Source organism: Lissotriton vulgaris, chromosome 1_1 (genome assembly GCF_964263255.1).
Source record: "Lissotriton vulgaris chromosome 1_1, aLisVul1.2, whole genome shotgun sequence".
NCBI lineage: Eukaryota > Metazoa > Chordata > Amphibia > Caudata > Salamandridae > Lissotriton > Lissotriton vulgaris.
In genome coordinates this window covers 35,576,134-35,600,962 of record NC_141685.1, presented here as the reverse complement: position 1 = coordinate 35,600,962, position 24,829 = coordinate 35,576,134, and the positions used below count along the sequence as shown (strand labels likewise).

The 24,829-nt window shown below is 45.9% G+C and overlaps 1 protein-coding gene across 1 annotated transcript in view; it reads right to left on the bottom strand.

Annotated features, from left to right (window-relative positions):
• The window catches only part of LOC147737084 (uncharacterized), a 466,498-nt gene that overhangs the window by 321,451 nt on the left and 120,218 nt on the right, over positions 1–24,829 (bottom strand). The window contains 2 exon segments of the mRNA XM_086922785.1: positions 966–1,076; positions 12,200–12,301. Coding sequence (XP_086778911.1) covers positions 966–1,076; positions 12,200–12,301 — 213 coding nt within the window.

Sequence of the window (24,829 nt, the reverse complement as noted above, 5' to 3'; positions counted from 1 at the left end):
CTGAGCACCTTGGAGTGAGCGCTGTTGTTGTCATAGGATCCGAGCTTTGTGCATGTATTTATGATCACTGGAAAAAAAGAACACAGTTAAAAGGTAAGTTGTGTTTGAGGCTCAAATGCGGAAAACACTGGAATTCCCAGGTATGTTTAAGAATGCACACAACACGTCAAAACTCACTTATTATGGGTAAACAAACAAAATCATATGTAAACAAATAAAACCATATGTAAACAAATAAAACCATACCTCAAAAGCGTCACTGTCATCATGAACAACCCTCCTGGAGAGTATCCAAGTGAGGATGGACAAAGTAGGAAATCATCTCTTCGAACTAGAACGCGTCAAGCGCTTCTTTGTAGCAGCGACCTTCACCTATAGCTGAAGGAGGGGTGAGCAGCACTGATCCGCGAGGGCTGAACCCATGCCAGATTTCCCTAATATCCTCATTAGGATTTTCAAATTTGGGTTAGGTCTGGCCTAGGCAGACCAACATTGGGCACCTCGATCTAGTACAGCCCCTAAGCACCTAGGCAGATTATAAAGAGTTGTAATGCCTGCTTTTAAACAGAAACATTATCCACCAATTGCTTTCACATTGCAGCGCTCTGAACTATCAGGGTGCACACACAACACATCTGCACAAACCACTGATGCCACATCCAGGAGACTGGAACATGTCTCCAATTGTAAACCCACCTGCTATCTGTTGGAATTATAAACTGGCCCCTAGCTCCTCTGTCACTTAACTAAACCTTTCATATATTGTAGCACTGGTACTAACAAGCGGGTCGTTCCTAAAGGCTGACGTGTGAGAATCAGAACCAGTCACCTTAAAAAAGTATGAGCTAAAAAGGGTAGTCCAATTGAACACCTTGGCTCTCGCTCACTATACAAGATTTCAAAGACTTCTAAATTGTCTTCTGCACAGATTATTGAATCAATTCTAAATAGCACAATGTCGGCACCTGAAGGACTGCACCGGCTTTCTCTTCTTCGATAGGCCGGGACATCATTGGCCTGCGTCTCTTCATCAGCATTAACACCAGCCGGTGCACCTCCACTGCCGACTACAAGCTCTGAAATGAGAAAACAGTTCTAAGCGTAGGCAAGTATTCCAGTTAAGCATGAACACCACAACTGCTCATCATGCGACAGAAACCCTTCTATGTGCTGGTTATACAATTGTTCTACAAGTAGGTGAACATCCCACAGACGCATAAACACGAGCACTCCGGCTTATCACTGATGATTATAAAACAGATTAAAGTGTGTGTGTTTGTGTGTGACTATCACAGTCCTAAACCCCTATTCTGCAGACTATAAAACAAATCAATGTATGTGAGAATATAGCAGCCGGAAGCGCGCCGAAGTCGAGCCAAAGTCAAGCCCGTCTGCGCCCGTCCGCGGCCGAACGTGGCGCGGGGCCACTACCCCTGACACCCCTACTACAACCACCATCAGGTATGACAGACAGGAATTGCTTGCCCTCCAACCTGATACGTCAGCAGGCTGCAAACACTCTATGCATGCACTGGCGCTAAATAAATGTACCTCATGTACATACTCTCCCATCAGCCAGGTCCCTGCCACCAACACGGGCTACACTATCAAAGCAGCCTTGCTTAACTGCCGATCCTTACGGAAACACCGCATAGAGATTTTCCATTTGCTTGAGGACCTTAACCTTAACATCTTGTTCTTGACGGAAACGTGGCTGGATAACCACTCTGATCCGGTTGTTATTCAGGCCCTTCCTCCCGGTTATACTTTATCCAGACTGGATAGGAAAGACGGCAGAGGCGGTGGAATAGCCATCGCAACGAAAGCCCCTCTACTTTGCACAATATCTCCCATTCTAGTAGACCATAGTGAAGCAGGCTCCTTCACAATCAACACAAGTCCCAATCACTCTATATCGGGCATCCTGATATACCGACCCCCTGGTAGGCTATTTGACTTCACTGCTACCCTTATGGAAGCCATCACCCACCTAGCAGTAAGGAAGTCTCGCTTATTAGTGCTAGGAGATCTCAATGTACATTTTGATGATCCTTTAAATACTGACGCGACTGACATCCAAGCTGAGCTAATTTCGGTACAACTGGAACTAAAAAACAAGGAACCGTCACACCAACTAGGTCACCTATTAGACCCGGTGTTCGGCAACTGGAAGGGAGTCTATACCTCAGTCCCTCAACCTATACCCTGGTTGGATCACTATATCATCCCTATAACATTTCACCTAGACAGAACCGAACACTATCGTCCACAATCCCTACGCTATAAACGCAGGAAGTGGAAGAACTTTTCAATTGAATCTTTCGCTAAAATTATTCAGGACGAAGGTCCTCCCAGAGGGGATGATTGTGAGTCAGCTAATAAGAATATACATAACTGTGTCACCAAGGCCCTTGACGTCACTGCTCCAATTCGCACCACGACCAACGCCAGGAGAACACAAAAAGCCGCTCCCTGGTTCAGTCAAGAACTTCAAACCATGAAGACGGCCTGTAAAAAGCACGAAAGAGCATGGCGCATAGATTTTTGTCCACTCATTAAGGCACAGTATAAAACAGCGCAAAGACTCTATAACAAAGCTATACGTCTGGCTAAGGCCGCTCACTACCACATCCGCATTATGGAAGCAGCTAACTCTTCCAAGGAACTCCACTTAATATACAAAGAAATATCCATAGTGGACGCGAATCCCCCCTCCAAAGACGACTCGGTGGAAACCTGTAATAAAATTGCCGAATATTTCTGAGGAAAGATCGCGAACATATATGCCTGTTTTTCCACGAATATAAAACCAGCTACTGAATTTTCTGAAAATGATAATCTCATAAGTACTTCAGAGTGTCTAGGAGCTTTTTACGTTCCTCCCTTTGAAGCACTGGCTAAAATGTTCAAGAACATTAAATCAGGATCCCCTCGAGACCCTGCGCCCCCTAAAATTCTAGCTGAAGCCCTCCCTGCACTAGAACCCCACTTTAGGCACCTGCTGCAAGTCTCCTTTTCCACGGCTTGCCTGCCTATGGAATGGAAACAGGCGGTAGTGCTACCAATCAAAAAAAAGCCGAACATGAGCCAAGATATATTGGAAAATCTTCGACCAATATCCTTGCTACCTTATCTCGCAAAGCTAGCTGAGAAAATTGTTAATGCCCAACTCACGGATAATTTAGAAACCCACCATATTTTTCACAGATCTCAATCGGGATTTAGATCCAAGTTCTCCACAAAGACAGCTCTCCTGAGGGCCACGGAAACCCTTCGGGCAGGAGCAGATGAGGGCAAGACCATGGCTCTCATCATCCTGGATCTCAGTGCCGCGTTTGACACTGTAGCGCATTCCATCTTGCTACAGTGTCTAAACAGAGCGGGAGTCATCAATAAGGCACTGGGATGGCTGAAGGCCTTTCTGATCAACAGAAGCTTTCAAGTCCAAAGAGGGACTTTTTTCTCTGACAGTGTGATGCTTGAACAGGGGGTACCTCAGGGATCTGCCCTGAGTCCCACCCTGTTCAATTTGTATATGGCTCCCCTGGCAGAAGTGGTGCAATCGTTCGGCGTGGAGCTCGTCTCCTACGCCGACGACACGCAACTTCTTATATCACTATCACAAGCCCCTTCTCTAGAAGCAGACAACTTTAAGGCTTGTATGAGTAAGCTTGCCACCTGGATGACAGAACACTGTCTAAAACTAAATGGCTCGAAAACCGAGGTCATTATAATTGGGGGAAATGAGGCAAAATGGACAAAAGAATGGTGGCCCAGCTGTTTGGGTCCTCTGCCTAGACCTAGCCAGGAAGCAAAAAATCTAGGTGTTTGGATTGACGATAAGCTGTCTTTCGACAGCCACATCAAGAAAACAGTTGGCAAATGTTTTGGAGTTATGAGAACACTCAATCGTACCCTTGACTTGCTGCCTCTGAACTCCAGACGAACCATGACGCAGGCACTGATCACATCCCGCATTGACTACGGGAATGTGCTGCTCCTGGGCACATCTGCCAAAAACATTAAGAAACTACAGGTTCTGCAAAACTCTGCAGCACGCTTGGTACTCAGGCTGCCTCGGAGAGCTCCTTCGAGACCCTCATTAGCATCCCTCCATTGGCTACCTATTGGTAAGAGGATTGTCTTCAAAGCTCTATTATGGTGCCATAGGATAATCCACCAAAAAGCGCCGGCCTATATGTCAGATCTGGCATCCCTGTATGAACCGAACAGAGCTCTAAGATCGCAGGGAATGGGCCTGCTCAGAACACCTCGCTCCAAAAAAGCCAGAATGGGAGGCAGATCCTTCCGCTCCATGGCATCCAGGCACTGGAACCTCCTTCCCACGGACATCAGGCTTGAGACAAATGAGGTCTTCTTCAGAAAGCGGCTAAAGACCCATCTATTTACGGCATAATGTTACTCCTTTCTCCTTAGTCTTTGCTCTATCCACAGCGCGGGGACACGCCGTGAGGCATCACCATGCGCTCTACAAACCCCTTTGAATTGAATTGAATAAACACCCTTAACTGCTGAATATAAAACAAAGCTAAGTGTGTGTGTGTGAATATTGCAGTCTTAAACCCACTAACTGCTGATTATAAAACAGATCAAAGTGTGTGTATGTGTTCGCATGTGTGAATATTGCAGAGTCATAATGCCAATAACTGCTGATTATAAAAAAGAATACAGGTATATGTGAATATCCCAGAGAGGCATAAACCCAATCACTGCAGGTTATAATTATTACTAGGGCTCCCGATTTTCAGTTTGAACTCATTTTTATACATAAATATGGACAGAAAACCATCAAGTTTCCTATCTGTATTTTTAAATATGGGTAACATACAGAAAGAAAAATGCAACGTACCCTGTAAGCACCTATCCTTGGCATGTAGTGCTGTAGATTCCCCTGCTGGACATACTCCTGCCATTTAGTGTTTGGGTCAGATGGTGCAAGTTGTTTTTCTTCGATGAAAGCTTTTGAGTCCTGAGGTTTCAGTAACTCCTCTGGCGGTAAATGCGCCACTCACCGACATGTCACTAACTCCATTGTTAATTTACTTTTCGCCCAGCAGGTGAGAGTATGTATGGAGTAGTGCGTATAGAAGTTAAGTGACCATGCAAGTAGAAAAGAAAGACATTAAAATTAAACGATATCTGCAGCACCCACTGGCTTCCGGGAAGGTGGGTGGGCACATGTGAATCTAAAGCACTACAAGCATCGAACAGATGCTTACTGGCTAAGCACATATTCTATTCATTGCATGAGTGGCTGTAGAAACACATGCTGTGCAACAACTGTACAGCAGTACACCCTTAAGAGGTGGCTAGACAGTGCTTGGTGCAAAGGTCTGAAACAAAGTCTTGAGGACAGCTTGACCAACGCAAGCCTGCTACTTTGCCTGAACGTCCACAGTGTTTTGCAAATGTGTGCGGAGTGGACCACAGAGCAGCTCCACAGTATCAGCAATGGGTATACTGCCCAAGAGCTCCATAGTAGCTCCCTGTTTGCGAGTGGAGTGTGGCCTGGGGCGGGAAGGTAGGGCGCTTTTAGTGTCAGTATAGCAGGTCTGGCAAATACTGCCTTTGAAATGGGATGGAATTATCAGGCTGGCAAAAACATACACACAGCGATTTGGTCCTGACTGTGTAATACAAAAGAGCACGCTTAACGTCAAGTGTGTGGAGTGCCCTTTCAGCGATAGAGTCAGGTTGAGGTAAAACACTGGAAATAATATAGATGAATTAAGGTGGAAAGGGAAGAGCACTTTGGACAAAACCTTACGATTGCTTCTAAGAACCACTTTGTCTTTATGGAGTTGGAAAAAAGATTATTAAAGAACGAGGGCCTGCAACTCACTGACACACCTAAGTGACGTGATTGATATGAGGAAGGCAATCTTCCAGGACAGGAACTGAAGGGGGCAAGGATGCAGTGGCTCGAAAGGGAGTCCTGGGAGTTAAGTAAGGACAATTTTAAGGTTCCAAACCAGGACAAGAGAGCACCCGCAATGAAATTACATACTTAAGGCCCTCCATGAATGCTTTCATTGCAGGGATTTTGAAGAGGGGAGAATACTTTCTGTTCTGCATATATCAGCAATGGCAGCTGTATGTAGCCTGATGGATGTGCTACCCAAATCTGTTCCTTGAAGATGTAGGCAGTTACAAATAATGTCACTGGAGGGGTTGACAGACTGATGTTGTTTGGTATACAGTAGTGCACAAAACACTTCCACTTTGCAGTGTAGCAAGTGTGTGGTGGGCCTACGAGCCTCTTTTATAATTTTTATGCCCTCCTGCAGCAGACCAAGGTAACCAAACTCTAAGACCTCAGGAGCCAAATCACTAGATTGAGGCGCCTGGGGTCTCGGTCTTTGCCTTGGTCTTGAGGAGGTAAGTTTGGCCTGTTGAGGAGCTCCTCAGGTGGAACAGTGGATAGCTCTAGCAGGGTTCAGAATCATGGTTGTCTTCCTCACCACAAACGGAATAGGAGGAGGTGAGGAAAAGCATAGGCAAAGATCCGTTGCCAGTTCATCCACAGAGCACTGCCCTTGGACTGGGTGTTTAGAAACCTGTTGGCGAAGTTTTAGCATTTCGCGTTTTCTGCGGAGGTGACAAGGTCTTTTGTCTGTGGAGCTCCCCCTGTGGAAGTAATGAAGCAGGACTTTCAGGTGCAGTATCCTCTTGTGGGCTTGTGGCCGTGTCCTCCTGAGCAGGTCTGCAAAATTGTTCTCCACTCCGGAAGGCATCTGTTGTGCTAGGGATGACAGTTGAGGTGCGAATGTGTCTCCTTGTTTATGAAGGTAGAACACAGTTGAGTATTCTGTATGCACCACAACTACCTTGCCTTGGATCTGTTGGAGAAAAGCTGGAGTGCTAGATAAATGGCTAACAGTTCCAAGTGGTTGATGTGTAGACGCCTGCAATGAGATGGCCAAACACATTGAACAAAGACATTGGACTCTCATATTACTGCGATGGGCCCCCAAGCCAGCTAGCGATGTGTTCATTGTGATGGTCACCTGCAGAATTGGGTCTGCATATCAACCGCCTTGCAAAAGGTTTTTGCTGTTTCATCGTGGCAGAGAGTGAAGGGTGCTGGCATGCACCATGAAGCCTAGACTGCGTAGGAGGGATCTGAGTGTGAGTCAGGCATTTTTGTCTGCTTGCGTTGTTGATCAGCCAGTCATCTTGGTAGGGGAATATGTGATTTCTCTTCCTTCGGAGGTGAGCACATACTAACGCTAAATGTTTGGTAAAGACTCTCAGGCAGTAGTGACTCCGAAGGGTAATACTGGAAGTGCTGGCCACTTACTGTGAAGTGGAGGTGGCAAAGATGAGATGGCTGAATCTAGATGTGGAAGTAGGTGTCCTTCAGGTCAAGAATGGCCATGAACCCACCTTGCACACGTGAAAGTATTCTGGCAGGATGTATCTATGGAGAGGGTGCAGGGCGAGGATTGGCCAGAGAGATCTGTCCTTTTTGGGAATGGGGAAGTATATGGAGTAGGCGCCTTTGCCCTGGTGGTGATGGGCACTAGTTCAATGGCTCCTTTGGACAGGAGCGCCTGAACCTCCTAGTGTAGCAGTGTAAGGTGTGTCGGTCTCAGGGTGTAGGTGCGAGGAGGAATGTTTGGTGGGGTGGCAACAGGCTCTAGGCAGTAACCGTGCTCCAGTACGGGCAAGAGTCACTGGTCAGGGGTGATCTCCTTGCAGGGAAGAAAATGCTGCAAACTTCCACTGACAGGTCTTGTGTGGTCGGGGGATAGAGGGTAAGCCTCCTTACTGGGGTGCCTCTGCCCTTAGAGCTTATCCGCCCTAAAGGAGCCTCTTGTGAAACCCCTACAACTCTGCTGGTGATAACCCTGTTGCTGCCTTTAGTAGGATTGGGCAGATTCTGGGCAAGTGGCTTTGAGCTGCCTTTAGACTGTTGTCTCTAAAAGGAGTCCCTGCCAGAAATGACCTGCAAGGCGCCCATTGTAAGAAAGTGGCTCTGTATATACTGGACCAAAGTAAGGTGCAGTGTGCACAGAGTCCACAGTCCCCAGAGGTATGGGAGAGGCTAAAGTTAGATATAACTTCTAAAGTGGTAACTTGGTCGAGCAGTGAGGCAGTACCAGAGGACAGTGTAAAGCATTTGATGTACACACTCAGTCAGCAAATGGTCTCACACACTCGAGAACTGAACTCTAGGCCAATTGTTTTGTACATAAAAATATATAGTTGTTTATTTTAGAAGCACAAGTAGGTATCATAAATACCTTCTCAGAATGAGATGTTGCAATTGGGTGCGTACCTCCTAGCATAGTGTACGCAGGTGGGACTGTATGTGCTGTGTTTGAGGTTGGATAGTTGTCCAGTGATTGTTTCTTCAAGTGAGCACTGTGTTAGAGTTTCCGATGATAATCACTCAGTAGTCTGAGATCTATAGCTAGAGCATCTATTTTATTTTCCAGGGATCTATTCCTGCAAGCACCACATCAAGTTTACCTAGAACTGAGGCAAGATTGGAGTCTGCAGGCTGCTGAACACCCAACAGCGGCATCAGTGGTCATGAGTGTATGAGCTGGGCACCGGATCGGAGGAGTTACATCTTTGCATCTGTGGTTTTAACTTTGCTTAAGGGTTCAGTGGCATATTCCGGATTTAGGCTGGCTTGCAGGAGCCAGCTCAGGGAGCGACACCCCACAGCAAGAGAAGCCCAGAGCGGCAGATGGTGTCAGGGGAGAAACAGGCATGTAGGCCACAACAGGTCATGGAAACAGTCTGGTATTGTGCCCTATAGGGAAGGTAGAAACAGCGGCGGCCTCCAGCCAACGTCATCAGGTTAAGGCTCCTGCAATATTTGATTGAGGGCAGTCAGGTCCCTGTCAGGCAAAGGTAAGGCACCTCGGAGCGGTCCATCTGTGTAGTCCACAGTGGTCAGTAAAAGACACTAGTACACCCCTGCAGATGGTGTGCACCAGAAGGGAGCCCCAGTGAAGAAATATCAGGTAAGCAGAGATTCCATTTGGAGTCTATGTAATGTGGGCCGTTTGGCCAGAAAGAGTCATGCAGGACCTACAGTCTGTGCTGTCCCGTAATACAGGCCTCCAGACCTACTGTCAACCCAAGCGCAGACCAGGTGAATCACACAATTGCATTAGCCCCACACCTAGAGCCGTGATGAAAGGTTCTGCTGGTCCAGAGAGATGTATGCTGCCCATGTGGGGTTTTCCCCACTTGTTGATAATTACCACAGGGGGTGAATGGCTCAGGCTGTGGCAGTCGCTGCTCCAGAGGCCCTGGGACCCTGGCCAATATACAGCAAGTTTTCTTCTCTGGACGAACAAGGGGAGAGTGCAGAGCAGGAAGTTGTGAGGTGGGATGAAGAGAGCCCCGCCCGGCAACAGTCTAACCAGGCTGTGCGTTTCCCCAGATACCAATGGGCCACGTGGCTTCAGAGCGGGCTGCTGTTGAGAGCTACCTGTCCCTGGGCCCCACGGAGGCCGCTCATGCTGCAGCTGGTTCCCCAGCTCTGATGACAGCTTCTGCGGTCAATCAGTGGAGTCGATGGATGTCGGGTTGAGGATAAAAATGCAGATTATGGAATCGCGCCGCAGAGCTCATCTAATCCATGTCTGCCATTTTGGCCTCAGTGGCCACGCCCCACAGGAAGACACTGAATTACATTATTACATTTAATAATGCTAACTTCAGTTAGGACACAGCTAGAAATCTAATTTAAAGGCACTTTAGTAGTTATTTCAAATCTGATTTAATGGTAGAATCAATTTTTAACAATTATACGGAAAGGCTACTTTTATAAAGCTATCTTTTAACCACCTTAAGCCTCTGAAGGCCTATGAGCATGAGTTCCAGCTTTCACCTGGCAGCTGAAGTGTGACATTTTCTCCCTGAGCAGGACAAATGCCTTGGGTGTGGGTTGGTGTTTCTGTTCCTTTGGCAGAATGACCATCTGAGGATTGTCCAGGAACTAAGTTCACTTCCAAGAGTCTTACCCTACCACAGACAAAAGACAGCTGACACCTTGGCATGGCACTTCTGTGTTCCCTTAGTCAGGCAGCCTCCAATTCCAAAGGGATAAGAGCAACCTCCAGACCTGGGTTAGAGGGACCACAGAGAAAGGATTGTTCATTTTCCTGCCCACACCTCTGGGGAGGGCACACAGGCTCTGCATAGGGGAAGAAAGGTTTTGTCCCCTTGCATTTAGGCAGAGAGAGGCACTGTGGAATTGCTTGCTGGGGGGCAGCAATCCCACCCCCACCAACAGGTTGGTGCCGGGTATAAATGCCTATTTTCAGAACACTACTGGACATATGGAAGATCAGAACCTGAAGAGGACTGAACTTGCAGTCTGGGACCTGAGAAGAGCCTAGAAGACTGAACCTGCTGTCCCTCTTGAACCCAGGACAAAGACGCTGACCTCCTGTTCAAGCTACAGGGACATGAAAAGCTACAAGAGGCCTTTACTGCAACTGCCCAGCTGACCAGTTCCAACTGGACCTGCCCTGGTCCGTGCGGTTGGATGATTCTGCTGAAGTGAGTCTTGAACCCCAAGGTCTGTCCTGGGACCCTTGGTTTTATCAAAGTGTACCTAACATATCCTGAAAACTTGAACCCAGAAACCTTTTGGATCTAAAGACATCCGCGGGACTGGGACCAACCTGTCAAGCTGTTCCGACGAAAGTGCATTCCAGCTGGCCTTAGGTTGCAGGTTGTTCCCACTTGGAAAACCTCTGCAGCAGCAAATCCAGTTCAGCAGAGTCTGTTGGGGATGGTATCTGGCCTTGTGGAACACTTTTCAGCTAGAGCCTGCAGCCTCGTCTCGCTGGAAGAATCCAAGCTTAAAAAAAGTGACTGAGTCATAACCTAGAAATCTTCCCAGGGCAAAGGCGCGAAAAGTATCTGGCAGGCGAGGGAGCTTCACTGGGTGCGGAATTCAAATTTCTCTGGGTCTCAGATTTACTGCCAAAAGGCAACGGCTTCACCAGAACCTTGTCCAGCAGCTATTCATTGCCGTGAAGCTCTCTGTAGGTACAGCCTGCAGTCTTGTCCCACTGAGCATTTTTGACTTCCAGTTCAGAGATTAAGTCAGAAGGTAAATATTCCAACCGGGCAAACCTTGTTTCTGTACCCGACCCACGCTTCCTCCAGAAATGGTTGAGCCAGGACACATTTTGATAACATTCACCTGTAATTCCTTCGCTAGAACAAAAATAACTTGTTGGGTGAAATTCAATCAATGTTGTCAAATTAAAAAGGTCTTTCAATGAAGATCCTCTAGTTCCTCTGCGTCCATCTATACTTAAGCCTTCTTGACTTTGTCTAAGAAAGACTGAACTATTCCAGCAAAGCAGGAGTAAGTTGATTGTAAGGACGAAGACGAAATATAATATTCGCCAACCAGGAATACAACTGAGTGTAACTCAAACTGCGCACAGAAAAATGGCCTTGTAGCCTGAAGGCTATTCTTACATAAAAGAGTTCTTAAACATCGAAAAATGTCAGTGATCAATTCAGAACTTATATGACTTACAGTCCATAATAAGAGGTCTTCTTTTAATGAACGCCATATTCATGTGTAAGCAATCTGTTTCAAAGGCAGAGTAATTCCGTCAGACTATGACAAAACATGAGATGGATAAAAGACAAAATGTTCTTGATCCAGTACAGCAGAACCTAAATGGCATCTATAAAACTGCCACTTACCCTTGATTTAATTTTTGCCAATGACAAGAAAATTAAGTGACTCGTACCAGGACAAATACAAATTGGGGTTTCCTACATTAAGTCTCTACTTTAGTCTTTTAGTGCAATTGACAGAAATAGAAATGAGAATCTGTATCGAAGCTGAAGTTGTTCCATATGTTACGTTCAATTTGTTGATACAATATCCGCATTTTATCTATTTCATACGTTAGCCTCATTGCTAATGTTTCTCATATCTCTCCTCACCATTTCTTGACCTAGGACGTTTTGTAGACATCTGGTATTATGTACCTAGTCCCTGGTGATGGCCTTCAGCGCTGTAACAGGTGGAGGGACAGTTTCCATTTGAAGTTTATGAAGGGGACAGACTCCAGGGCATACTAATCCTGCCTATTACCAATATGAGTGTATAGATTGAATCTCTTTTATTGCCTTCTGATAATGTTTGACTTGGAGCATCCATGCAGACGAGTTCACTCACCTGCACCACTGGGTATGCGCTCTCTTCTCTCGGAGTCTAGGTGATGGATAGAGTACGAGTCATCCTCCGTTTTAATTTTCGGGGAACCAATTGATGCAATATCTGCAAACCCAGCAATAAAAAGGAAGTACAGCACAAATGAATGGTTGGGAGAAACAGGTTCTTTGTTCTTCACGTTGTTAAACATAATTATTAACAAGGAATAATAATCAGTGTTGGAAGATCCATTAACGGGAAATGTTGATCTTCCACCCCAACAATTATTTATTTTATACTGGACGTATTTTTTGTTGAGCTGTGCAAGCACATATTTTTCAATCATTTTGGTGAGGAGCGTGAGGTTAGTGATAGGTCTGCTATTGTTCGGGTCGGCATCCGGCTTTTTGAGAAGGGGGGTGACTTGGCAGGGTTTGAGGGCGGCCGGCATGGATCCGCTAAATAGGGAGGAGTTTGTGATTTTGCTCCATTCAGGAGAGATGGTGCGGCTGAGATTTTTTGCAAGTGCCGCAGGGGTGGGGTCAGAGATGTGTGATGTCGGCTTCATGCCGAGGTTGATGGACTGTGAGGATGTTGGTTCAATAGGTAGCTCTAGCTGGGAAGTGGGAGAATGCCATGTGTCATGAGTCAATCAATTAATCCAATCAGGGGTTTGTAAAGCATGACTACTCACCCATGAGGGTCTCAATGCACTGAGGGGTGGGGGAGGGCTGGTCCTCCTGGGTCCGGAGTATCATTTGAAGAGCCAGGTCTTAAGGTCCTTCTTGAATTAGGTCAGCGACGCGGATTGGAGGTGGAGGGACAGGGTGTTCCAGGTCTTGGCAGCGAGGAAGAAGAAGGAACTTCCTCCAGTCCTGGTCTTGTCGATCCTGGGGACAGAGGCTAGGGCGCGATAGGCAGATGGGAGTTGTCTGGCAGGTACGAGGAATGCTAGGTGGTGGTCCAGGTATGCTAGTGCTATGTTGTGGAGAGCTTTGTAGGCATGTGTGAGGAGCTTGAAGGTGATTCTCTTGTTGACTGGGAGCCAGTGGAGTTGTCGGAGTTGTTACGTGATGTGGCTGCGGCAGGGGATGTCAAGAGGATCTATGACAGAATTTCGACAGACAGAATTTCGACCTACACAAATATCGGCGTAATTATATCGATAGCAAAAATATCGACGCCCTATGTACAACATGGTAAGTACCAAAATATCGAAAAAATAATATCGATGTTAAAAATATTGTTGTTAAATATATCGATTTTTTTAAAATTTAAAATAACATAAAAAATACTGTAAATAATACTTATTAATTACTTAAACATATTTAAATATATGTAATAATGGTAAAAAAATTAATAATACATATTTAATTTAAAAAGTAATAATTAAAAATCATATATAATATATACTTACTTAACAATAATTACTATTCCCACTCCAGTGGGTGCAACTGAGGAAATAGAAATTTTTAGGTAACCAATGTGTCCCCCACTCGCACCCTATCCATGTACCCATGTTCCATGTATGTCGTGTAATTCCCTTTCCGTGCATGCTAGAAAGACGCATATGCATTTGCGTCCAACGTTAACATGTCAGTTATTCAGTTCTCCAAGAAAACCACGTTAATTTGGCTTCTAGGCCTATGGTGCCAACGTCTTTACATAATGCACTTTTGAATCTCGCACACGTTTTCTCCATGTTTTTCTGGCTCAGCCGAGCCAGGCCCTTAATTGAGACTCCGAGTCTCTTCTGCCTCTGAAAGCTGTAGTTTAGGTATGCATCCCTGACCTCTGCCTTACTTCCTGCTCAGCGAAGCGGTGCCCGGCTCGGCCTGGCCTGCCTGCCAAAATAGTATTTTGCCTACAAGTTATCTGCTCAGCCTCCTCGAAAACACATTCCAGTCTAGTGAAATAGGTAAACATGTTTCCGGCTGCAGAGCAAAGGGTCCAGTTCTCCTGTCTCCATGCAAGTGATTTACTGAACCCGTTACCATGGTAGGCCCATGGCCCCCGCTCATTGCACCAAGACACGTATGCACGCACTAGCGTTCAGTATTGTACGGCCTCTGCCCGAGAGACCTTTCACTTCAGACAATACATCCTCCAAACATAAGATACCAGATATACTATAAGTGCAGGTCGTTCTGACATCCCAGACATCAGTCTCCTCTACTAGTGTTAAAGTCAAGCCCCAGTTCTCCCCAGTTACACGTCTATACCACGTCATGCCTAGTTGCGCGCGCATCTGTAACAAAGGTTTCTGCTGACCCTGCAGAATCTCTCTATGCATCCACCCACTTATGACACTTTTGTGACGTTTCCAGTACACACCTCCGTGTACGCCTCTGTACACGCCTTCTTTTTACGCCCATGTGTTCTTATCTTTCTCTTTCCACTTGTTACGCCTACTGTATTCATTTCAATTATACTGTTTTACTATATATAATGTGAGATGTTAATAAAATGTTGAATGTCCCTTCCTGAACCTTAGTGGTGATGGAACTCGATGTCCCAATTCTCGAGAATTTGAATTAAAGCCCGTATGACTCAGATACCACGGGCTCTGCCTCTCATTTTATTGAGCTATCCTTATTATCATTTAATGTATAGAAAAATAGTCCGGTAATTTTATTTACCACATAATCTGGCGCCCGAACAGGAACCCCCCCTTCCCCACGCGCCGGCGATGTACGCAGGCCCCTGACCCCTTCTACATCCGTGACGGAATCCGTGCACACCTGCGGGTCTTCCTGCTATCTCCCTCAGGCCCACGGAGGAGACGGAGACTGCGGTCCGGCATCCAGACGAGGCGGTGAGGAATGCGGAGAGTCCCGACCAGAGCCCAAGCCGAAAGAGCAAGGTCCGAGGTATCCGGAGGCCCACCTGTTCCGAAGCGCATGCGTAGATGCGTAGTAGCATCCAGACGTCGTAGCAGTCCAGTCCAGTCCAGTCCAGTTTCCGAGGCCTTCAGTTTTGCTTCCCAGTGAGTACCATTGTTGGGAACGCATCTAGACGGGTTCATTAATTTGTGCCCGGTCAAGACGGGTCTGGGTACACAGACTCGGTCCAGACGTGTTCACTTAGGTGAATGCGGTATGACGTGTCTCTTTATGGGACCGGTATTGTCTGTACTGTTTTAGCAGTGCATCTAGTGATTCAGTATTCTAGTATTGTATCTCGAGATTTCAGTATTCATGTTTTTCTATGTACCAGGTAAATATTAGTCTGAAATGTTTTAATGTGTTTAATGTTGTGGTATGAATGAGTGTTTGCTATCCATTACTGTGTTTATTGTGTTCACGTTCAAGTCAGTTCAAAAATGCCGCTGTTCTCGAAATTACGTCAGATAGGAACTAGGAAAGGGATACTCGAAGAAGCAGTTCCCGTCCCGCCTAGGGAGACTCCAGGACATTTTATGTACCATAAACATGGCTTAGATGCCATACTGTACTTAGACTTGTGGGTGGATTACACGAAAGATCTGGAAGAAAAATATAGATGGCCTGTCTCAGGGACATGGGATGCGGATTGCATCATGAGAGTAGAAGAAGCATTATGGAAAAAGAAAGCCAGACAATCCCAGAAAGACGCCATAGAATTGTGGCGTAAAGAAGCGCATAGAAGAACAGAAAAAGAAATTAGGAAAGCAGAGAAAAGTAGAGAGGAATCTGAAAAAGCTAGAGAAAGAGAGCTACTAGAAGAAGGTGAACGAGTTAGAGCAGAACAATTAGACAGACAAAGAAATGCCCTTATTACAGGCATGTATCCCGTTCTTGCCGAGGGCCTGCCCAGGGCGACCCCGGAAGTACCCCGTAACCTGCCGCCACCATTGGTCCCGACTAAATTACGTCATAAACAGACCGCCGCGGAGATTTTCCTTTCTTCTTATTTAGATGACACTGTCCCAGAATATGCAAACAGAAATCCTCCTCCAAATGCTCATCCTCTCAATCTTGTTCACATTCCCGTAGATGACACGACCCCTCCCACTGTCTCATCTGCCACTGTTCCTGCTACTGTTCCTGCTACTGGTCCTACCAATCCTTTTAAGGCACCTGCAACACAGGGCCTACCTGTATTACCTGCACCTATTTTACCGCCTACACAGCCACCAGTGACAGCGCAGCCGGTACTGACTGACGATTTAACCGCTTCAGGGGGAGCAGTAGGAGGTCTCCCTATCACCCCGCCTCAAGTAAAACGACTCACACTTAGAGAAGCAGCATTACAACGCACACCAAAGGTAGCTAACTTCGCAGCCCTTAGACAGTACATTACAGATTGTAGATATGATCCAGTACCAGGCGAAGACCAGATGATGTTATATTCATTACGTATACAACGTGTTACAAACTATTTGACTATTTTACCAGACATGACTAAACATCTAGACAACATATATCATTTTATTAGAACAGGGGAGAAACCAGAAAGTATACATGAGGCTATGGCACAAAGAAAGGTAGAGACTCAAGGCATGATCTTACAGTTTTTGATAAATTGTTTGATTAGGGAACAAGACCAGCCAGGTAAAGACAAAGAAGAAATGAAACTCCTAATTAAATGGAGCGACAATATAGCTGATGGGAAACACAGTAAACAAGGTTGCATAGACTCCATGTACAGAAAGATTTGTAAAGGAATTCTAGATATACACGCAAAGGAAAAAGCAGCGATAGAAACTGAGAAAACAGATGATGACGTCTCAGAAGACAATGATACAGAAACAGGAACACAAGGCAGGATAGCGTACGTAGGTAGGGCGAGACCCTTCGATAAACCCATACGCCTAGAATGTAAGAAAAGTTTTCTTTCCCCCATACCCGAACAATGTTCTCTTGAACATTTATTCCAAGCCACTGATAAAGTACTGAAAGAACGAATAGGTTACAGTGAACTTAGTACCATGCATGGTCAGGAACTAGCCCGGTCAGCAGTCCAATGGGCTGGCAATACTAGTATATATAAAGATGATTCAGTAGCGCAAACATTTTTGAGTCTTTCCCCAGACGATCAGCGACTAGCTGGTATGTACATGATCCAACACCTCATTACACTGTACGAAAGTCAGCATTCTGATCCAGGTCCTCTATATAATATATTGGAAGAGTTACTCCTAAAAAGATGGAGAGGCCTAGGTACCGCTTTAATTAATATCATTCTAGAACAACGTCACAAATACAGAACTTTCCTGACTCCACATTTCGTTCCTGTTCCACCCCCAGTAAGAAAACCATTTTACATAGACAGACAGAATCCCTTACGAGAAGTTCATCCCGTCCGGACCACAGGAGGTGAGCTAGAATGAGTATTCGTACACACCCCCTTGACTAAAATGGAACTATTGGAAATGAAAAAATGAGTGCCCTGTCATGATAAAGATCCAGCAGGATTTCACCGTGAATTAAAAGACATGCTACTCATGGGGGATTATACGTATCCCGATATTCTTAAAATGTTAAAGGTATTGTTGCCAGCAGGCATTTACGAAAAACTTAAAGAAAAAGAATGGGAGGTAGGAGATACAAAGATTATTTGGACTGAATTAGAAACAGAAGAAAATGGGCGAGTCCCAGGTACTGGTCTTGGGGATAAAGCTAAAGCATTACCAGGACTATTAGTACAGGTTTTGCCGAGGTTATTGACAATTAAAAAGGAAGACTGGGATGCAATCTCAGCCTGCAAACAGAAACAAGACGAAGACACTAGTGATTTTTATTCCAGATTCAAGAAATGTTTCATTATTAATAGTGGCCTGAAAACGAGTAGTGAATCTTATCCACATCTTTTTGTGTCCAAACTAGTTGAGAATTCTTTACCACAGGTTAAAAACAGAGTACTGAAAGTCGAGAGTACATGGCAAGCTAACACCCCTTCCCAAATGTTACAAATGTTACAGTACCATCAGAATCGAATCAGAGAAGAACACGAACATGAACAGAGACGTATGAAAGACACGAAAATGAAAGTACTAGTTGCCCAGTCAGTCCCAGCAGACGGTCAGAAGAAGGGTACGGCACAGACTAGTCATCCTGCAGCTCCTGTTAAAGGGAATTGCAACTACTGTAAACAGCCAGGTCACTATATAAACGAATGTACTGTTCTGAAATACAATATCGCTACAGGCAAAACGAAAGAAAGACCGCGTCCACCTAGACCAGAACATGTTCCACAGAATATTCCACAGAACACGCAACCTCCACAGAATACACAACAGACAGTAGCAGTACCCCAGCCCCAACCCATTGCTGCCATGCAACATGTTACACAGCAAATGTACCAGTATGCACAGTCAGATTATCCCGATTACCAGCAGTACTCATGAAACAGCCTAGAGAGGGAGGTTGGCTTGCCCCTTATCGAGGTTCCTGTAGATCAAGAGGGTCCCTATGTACATAATCAGGTATTAGGGAAAGACAGAAAATTTTTGATTGACACAGGGGCGAGCAGAACTACCATCAGTCATGACGAGGTTCCAGGGGCACCCCTCTCAGGCTCACAGAATGTTTCCCTTGGATTTTCAGGAAAGCCTATTGTTAACGAAGTATCAAAGCCAGTTCCTCTAGAAATTGGTCCATTGTCTCGTACTACAGATTTGTTACTTACGAAATCATGTCCAGAAAACTTGCTTGGTATTAAAACATTGAAAGCATTAGGAGCAGTGATATGTTGTTCTCCGGAAGGAGTGAGATTGTTTTTACGTGATTTTAAAGGACATTATGTGTTGAGAGATTTTGATCCAAGATTGCAGAATGTACCACAGCATTTATGGGCACAAGGTCCAACTGATGTAGGTTGTATGCACATTACACCCTATCGTGTCACTCTCAAACAAGGTGTTGTACTGCCACGAATCCGACAATACAAGTTGCCCCCTGAGGCTGTAGCAGCCTTACTGGAAATTACTGACAAGCTCATTGCTCAAGGAGTAGTTGTAGAAACTGACTCCAATGTATGTAATTCTCCAATCATTCCGATTCTTAAACGCACAGACCCGAATGCACCACCGGTCTACAGACTGGTGATCGACCTTCGAGAATTGAATAAATGCATAATACCCCAGTACCCAGTGGTCCCAGATATTTCTTCCCTATTAACTGCCATTGATTCCGAAGCTGCGTTCTTTACTGTAATCGATCTCAAGAACGCATTCTTTAGTGTCCCCATTCATCCTGAAAGCCAATATCTCTTCGGATTCTGTTTAAATGGCAGAAGCTTCAAATTTGCACGTGCACCTCAAGGGTTCACAGAAAGTCCTAGTATTTACAGCCAAGCACTGAAACGACAACTAGACTGTATTCATATGCCTACTGACACTGCCCTGCTGCAATATGTTGATGATCTGTTGACACCTGACCGCATTCAGTTAATTGCACATCTTCCACAACCCAAGACACAAAAGGAAGTACGGGCCTTCATTGGCCTCACTTCTTACTGCAGACAATGGATTCCTCAGTATGCATATCTAGCCAAGCCACTCATACAGTTAACAACACAGGAGGCAGCGACTTCGACTGTCCTCCCTTGGACTCAGGGACATACACAAGCTTTTGACGAACTGAAGAAAGCCTTATGTCAAGCACCTGTTTTAGCGACACCATGTTACAGCAAACCTTTTACACTTTTTGTCACAGAACGCGATGGCACAGCATTATCGGTTCTCACACAAGATCAAGCAGGACACCATAAGCCTTGTGCTTATTTTTCTAGTACATTGGATCCAGTAGCCCAGGCTCTGCCTGCGTGCTTAAAATCAGTTGCAGCAACAGCTCTTGCAATCAGACAAAGCGATTCCATAGTATTAGGACATCCCTTGACAGTACAAGTTCCACACTCCGTGGAAGTTCTCCTAAACCGAACACAGACTCAACACTTGACCATAGCACGATTGACAGGATATGAACTGACACTGTTCCAACCACACATAGAAATCAGACGTTGCAACATACTAAACCCTGCCACATTGTTACCCTCAATTACAGCAGATCCAGCACCACATGACTGTGTGGAAGTCATTAATACCGTGACAAAGCCCAGACAAGACTTGACAGACATTGCATTACCCGATCCAGACCTGACGCTTTACGTGGATGGTTCATGTATGAGAACAAGCACAGGAGAGTTAGTGGCCGCATATGCAGTGACCACTGAAACGGAAGTCATAGAAACACATCGTATTGACACACTGTCTGCTCAAGCAGCAGAGCTCATCGCTCTGACCCAAGCCTGCATACGAGCCAAGAACCTTAAAGTAAACATATACACAGATTCACAGTACGCATTCGGAGTCGTTCACGACTTCGGTGTTCTCTGGCAAGAGAGAGGTTTTCTGACTTCTCACGGCGCCAAGATACAGCATGGTCCCCTCATTCAAGCTCTGTTAGAAGCAATACATTTACCTGCATCCATTGCCATCATGAAGTGCAAAGCACATACTAAAGTCACTGACTCTATTTCCCAGGGTAACGACCTGGCAGATCGAACAGCTAAACTCACAGCTCAGACTCAAACAGACATTCCGACTGATCCGACAAAGACTGAAGTAACTACACTGACACATTGTATGACAGTTAACGATCCCACACTAGATGTACTTGACATACAGACACATGCAACTCCAGACGAAATCAAGAAATGGACTGAACAAGGAGGGGTCCAGACAGATCAGGGATGGATGACGAAGGGAAGAGCCACATGGTTCCTCCCTGACTCTATGGTTCAAGTTATCATTAATACAGCACATAGTCCAGCACACTTAGGAGAGAAAGCCATGTTAGACAGCATCCAGAATATTTGATTCAATAAGCATTTACGTGCAGCAGCGAAACAGAAAGTACGTACCTGTATGATCTGTTGTCAGTTCAATCCAGGCAAAGGCATCCCCGTGGAACAAGGTGGATTTCATCCTCCTGACCATCGTTTTGAAGTCCTCCAGATGGATTATATCCAGATGGACCGTTGTAGAGGATTCAAGGATGTCCTCGTAGTTGTATGTGCTCTTTCCCGATGGACAGAAGCGTACCCAGTCCCAGATTACACTGCTGTAACCACTGCCAAGCAGTTGGTCCGTGAATTCTTCCCACGATATGGTTTGCCTCGTGTCGTGTACTCTGATAATGGACAGCCATTCTCGTCAGGGCCGGACTGGGAACCAAAACCGGCCCTGGCAAAGTGCTCGGCCGCCCCCCCCCCCCCCGCCCCTCCACCCGGGGGGAGGGGGGGCCGGCCGCGCTCTTTGCCAGGGCCGGTTTTCGGCCGTTTTTGCTACAGGGCCCTGTAACAAAAACGGCCCCCAGAGGCCCCAAACCGGCCCCCACCGGTGCGGCCCACCGGGGAATTGCCCGGTGCCCGCAACGGCCAGTCCGGGCCTGATTCTCGTCCGAGCTCATGAAACAGGTATCACTCCTGTTAGGATACCAGTGGAAATTCCACTGCGTACGACACCCCGAAGCAGCGGGTCTCGTTGAGAGACATAATCAAACTTTGAAAACGCGGTTAGCGAAGGTCTGTGCAGAAAAGGGAGTAGATTGGATGGTAGCCCTGCCGGTTGCCCTCTTTTATATGTGTATGGTAGCCCATTCTAGAACCGGACTGTCCCCGTATGAAGTAGTCTTCGGACGTCCCCCAAACATGTGGGGTACGCCTATGCCTCGTAAAATTACCGATGTTGAAAGTGCTATGCTGACAGATTACCTGGCTTCCTTGATGTCTGCACTACTATCTTGTCGTTCACAGGTCGCGGCTGCCTTCCCGGACAACACCCAGGTGAAACCGCATGAAATCGTCCCCGGAGACCTGGTGTTGGTCCGCAACTTTGACCGCTCAAGTCCTTTGGAGCCCAGGTGGAAGGAACCAAAATTGGTGTTGATGACCACGAGGACCGCTGTGAAGATCGAAGGCAGGAAGGGATGGCTGCACTCCAGCCACATTAAGAGATTTTCTGGACTGTGTCCAAAGACTGTTCTCAAGGACTGCCCCGCTACAGACTCTAAACTCCCCCTGTTAGAGAAAACTCCACAACAGGAGTACCGAGCCAAATTGAGGTCTAGTAAGTCAGACAGCGTTTAATTGTTTAAGTCCCCCTCGGGTGAAGCGGTTAGACAGGTTTTTGACATGTATAAGATAGACCCAAATAGTCAGAGAGATAGGCGAACTGAAAAGAGAGAAAAATATTGCAAAAATTTGCACAGCCGATGCGTTATCACTTTACTTTTTATGTTTTTTCTGAGTCTTACGATCATATGCATAAGTTTAATGCTACATGTTTTCTTTCCTCCTCTTGGTTCACATGTACATGCTTCCTCTAATGACACTGTAGAGCACACTTTTAGTGACCTACCTCCTCACGAACTGTCCTATCGATTAGCAATGCGCAACAACACTTTCATTCGTATGTTACACCATACTCACCAGACCAGCAATGCCACAAATTGTTGGGTATGTGGCCGACTCTCTCCCTATCAGAAATACACGGGAGCTCTGCCCCTCTTTCCCTACCCGTTTACACATAATGGTTCGTGTGGAGCATGGTTTACTTTAATGTCCTCCCTAGACAGTACGTCCACAGTTTCCCAAGGCAATTGGATATGGGGGAACCTTAATACAGTTATGAATAAAATATGTTTCCCAGACAAGGAAGGTCTTCCCCAAAGGACAGGGGCCGATCTAGAAAATGAAGTGTATGGATTAGGTAATTTTACACTTAACCTCATGATTCTGAATGTGCAGTCTGAGACTAATTCGGACTTGCCGTTTATTACAGTTTTACCAGTGAAAGGCGAATTATGCGTCAGAAAGAATGGATCAGTACATCTAGGACACAGTGATTGTAATACTGTGGTCGATTTCAGTGATAAAGGAAAGTCTACTTTCAAAGCCTCCCGCCATTCTTATTTTATATGTGGTCAGACAGCCTATGTACGTCTGCCATTAGATTGGGATGGAACATGTTATGTTGCGTTCCTATTGCCACCTGTTTTCCTAGCCCCACCTGATTACCATCGAAATCCACATCTTGTGCATGTAAGACATAGAAGGGAGATCAAGACCCCGATTGTCGACCAGACTGAAACAACATGGGAGCTATATACAGATTTCAATAAAGGATTCTTTTTCTTTGTAGGTCCTGTCCCAAACAGTAAACTAATACGCAAATTGACCAGAACTTTGGAAGCAGTAGTGAATGAGACTACTTCTGCTTTAGGTAACCTGACCGAAGAGCAGTCTGCTATGAGACTTGTTGTTCTTCAAAATCGCCTTGTCCTTGACGTCATCCTGGCCGATAGGGGCGGGGCTTGTAGAGTGATCGGATCCAGTTGTTGTATTTTCATTCCTAATAACGCGCCATCAGTGTATAAAGCGATCACAAGGCTTCATGAGATAGCTCACCAAATACACCAGAATCCTGGCACCTGGACGTGGTCCGGTTGGCTCTGGAGTGTGATATCCGCCTGGGGATGGAAAGTACTGTCATTCCTAGGAATAATACTGCTCATAGTATTCAGTTGTTGTCTCTGTCTGCAATGTGGGCCAGCGATTTGCGGCTTGTGCGCCACAGCTTGTATTCCCCGTCCAAGTTCACGTTCCCGTTCCCGAATGAAAAAAGATGAACAAATGATGTTATACGAACAGATAGATAGTCTTATGAAAATAGATATATCCTAAAAGGGTGTAGCAGGGGCCAAGGAGGGAATGAGGAAATAGAAATTTTTAGGTAACCAATGTGTCCCCCACTCGCACCCTATCCATGTACCCATGTTCCATGTATGTCGTGTAATTCCCTTTCCGTGCATACTAGAAAGACGCATATGCATTTGCGTCCAACGTTAACATGTCAGTTATTCAGTTCTCCAAGAAAACCACGTTAATTTGGCTTCTAGGCCTATGGTGCCAACGTCTTTACATAGTGCACTTTTGAATCTCGCACACGTTTTCTCCATGTTTTTCTGGCTCAGCCGAGCCAGGCCCTTAATTGAGACTCCAAGTCTCTTCTGCCTCTGAAAGCTGTAGTTTAGGTATGCATCCCTGACCTCTGCCTTACTTCCTACTCAGCGAAGCGGTGCCCGGCTCGGCCTGGCCTGCCTGCCAAAATAGTATTTTGCCTACAAGTTATCTGCTCAGCCTCCTCGAAAACACATTCCAGTCTAGTGAAATAGGTAAACATGTTTCCGGCTGCAGAGCAAAGGGTCCAGTTCTCCTGTCTCCATGCAAGTGATTTACTGAACCCGTTACCATGGTAGGCCCATAACCCCCGCTCATTGCACCAAGACAAGCATGCACTAGCATTCAGTATTGTACGGCCTCTGCCCGAGAGACCTTTTACTTCAGACAATACATCCTCCAAACATAAGATACCAGATATACTATAAGTGCAGGTCGTTCTGACATCCCAGACATCAGTCTCCTCTACTAGTGCTAAAGTCAAGCCCCAGTTCTCCCCAGTTACACGTCTATACCACGTCATGCCTAGTTGCGCGCGCATCTGTAACAAAGGTTTCTGCTGACCCTGCAGAATCTCTCTATGCATCCACCCACTTATGACACTTTTGTGACGTTTCCAGTACACACCTCCGTGTACGCCTCTGTACACCCCTTCTTTTTACGCCCATGTGTTCTTATCTTTCTCTTTCCACTTGTTACGCCTACTGTATT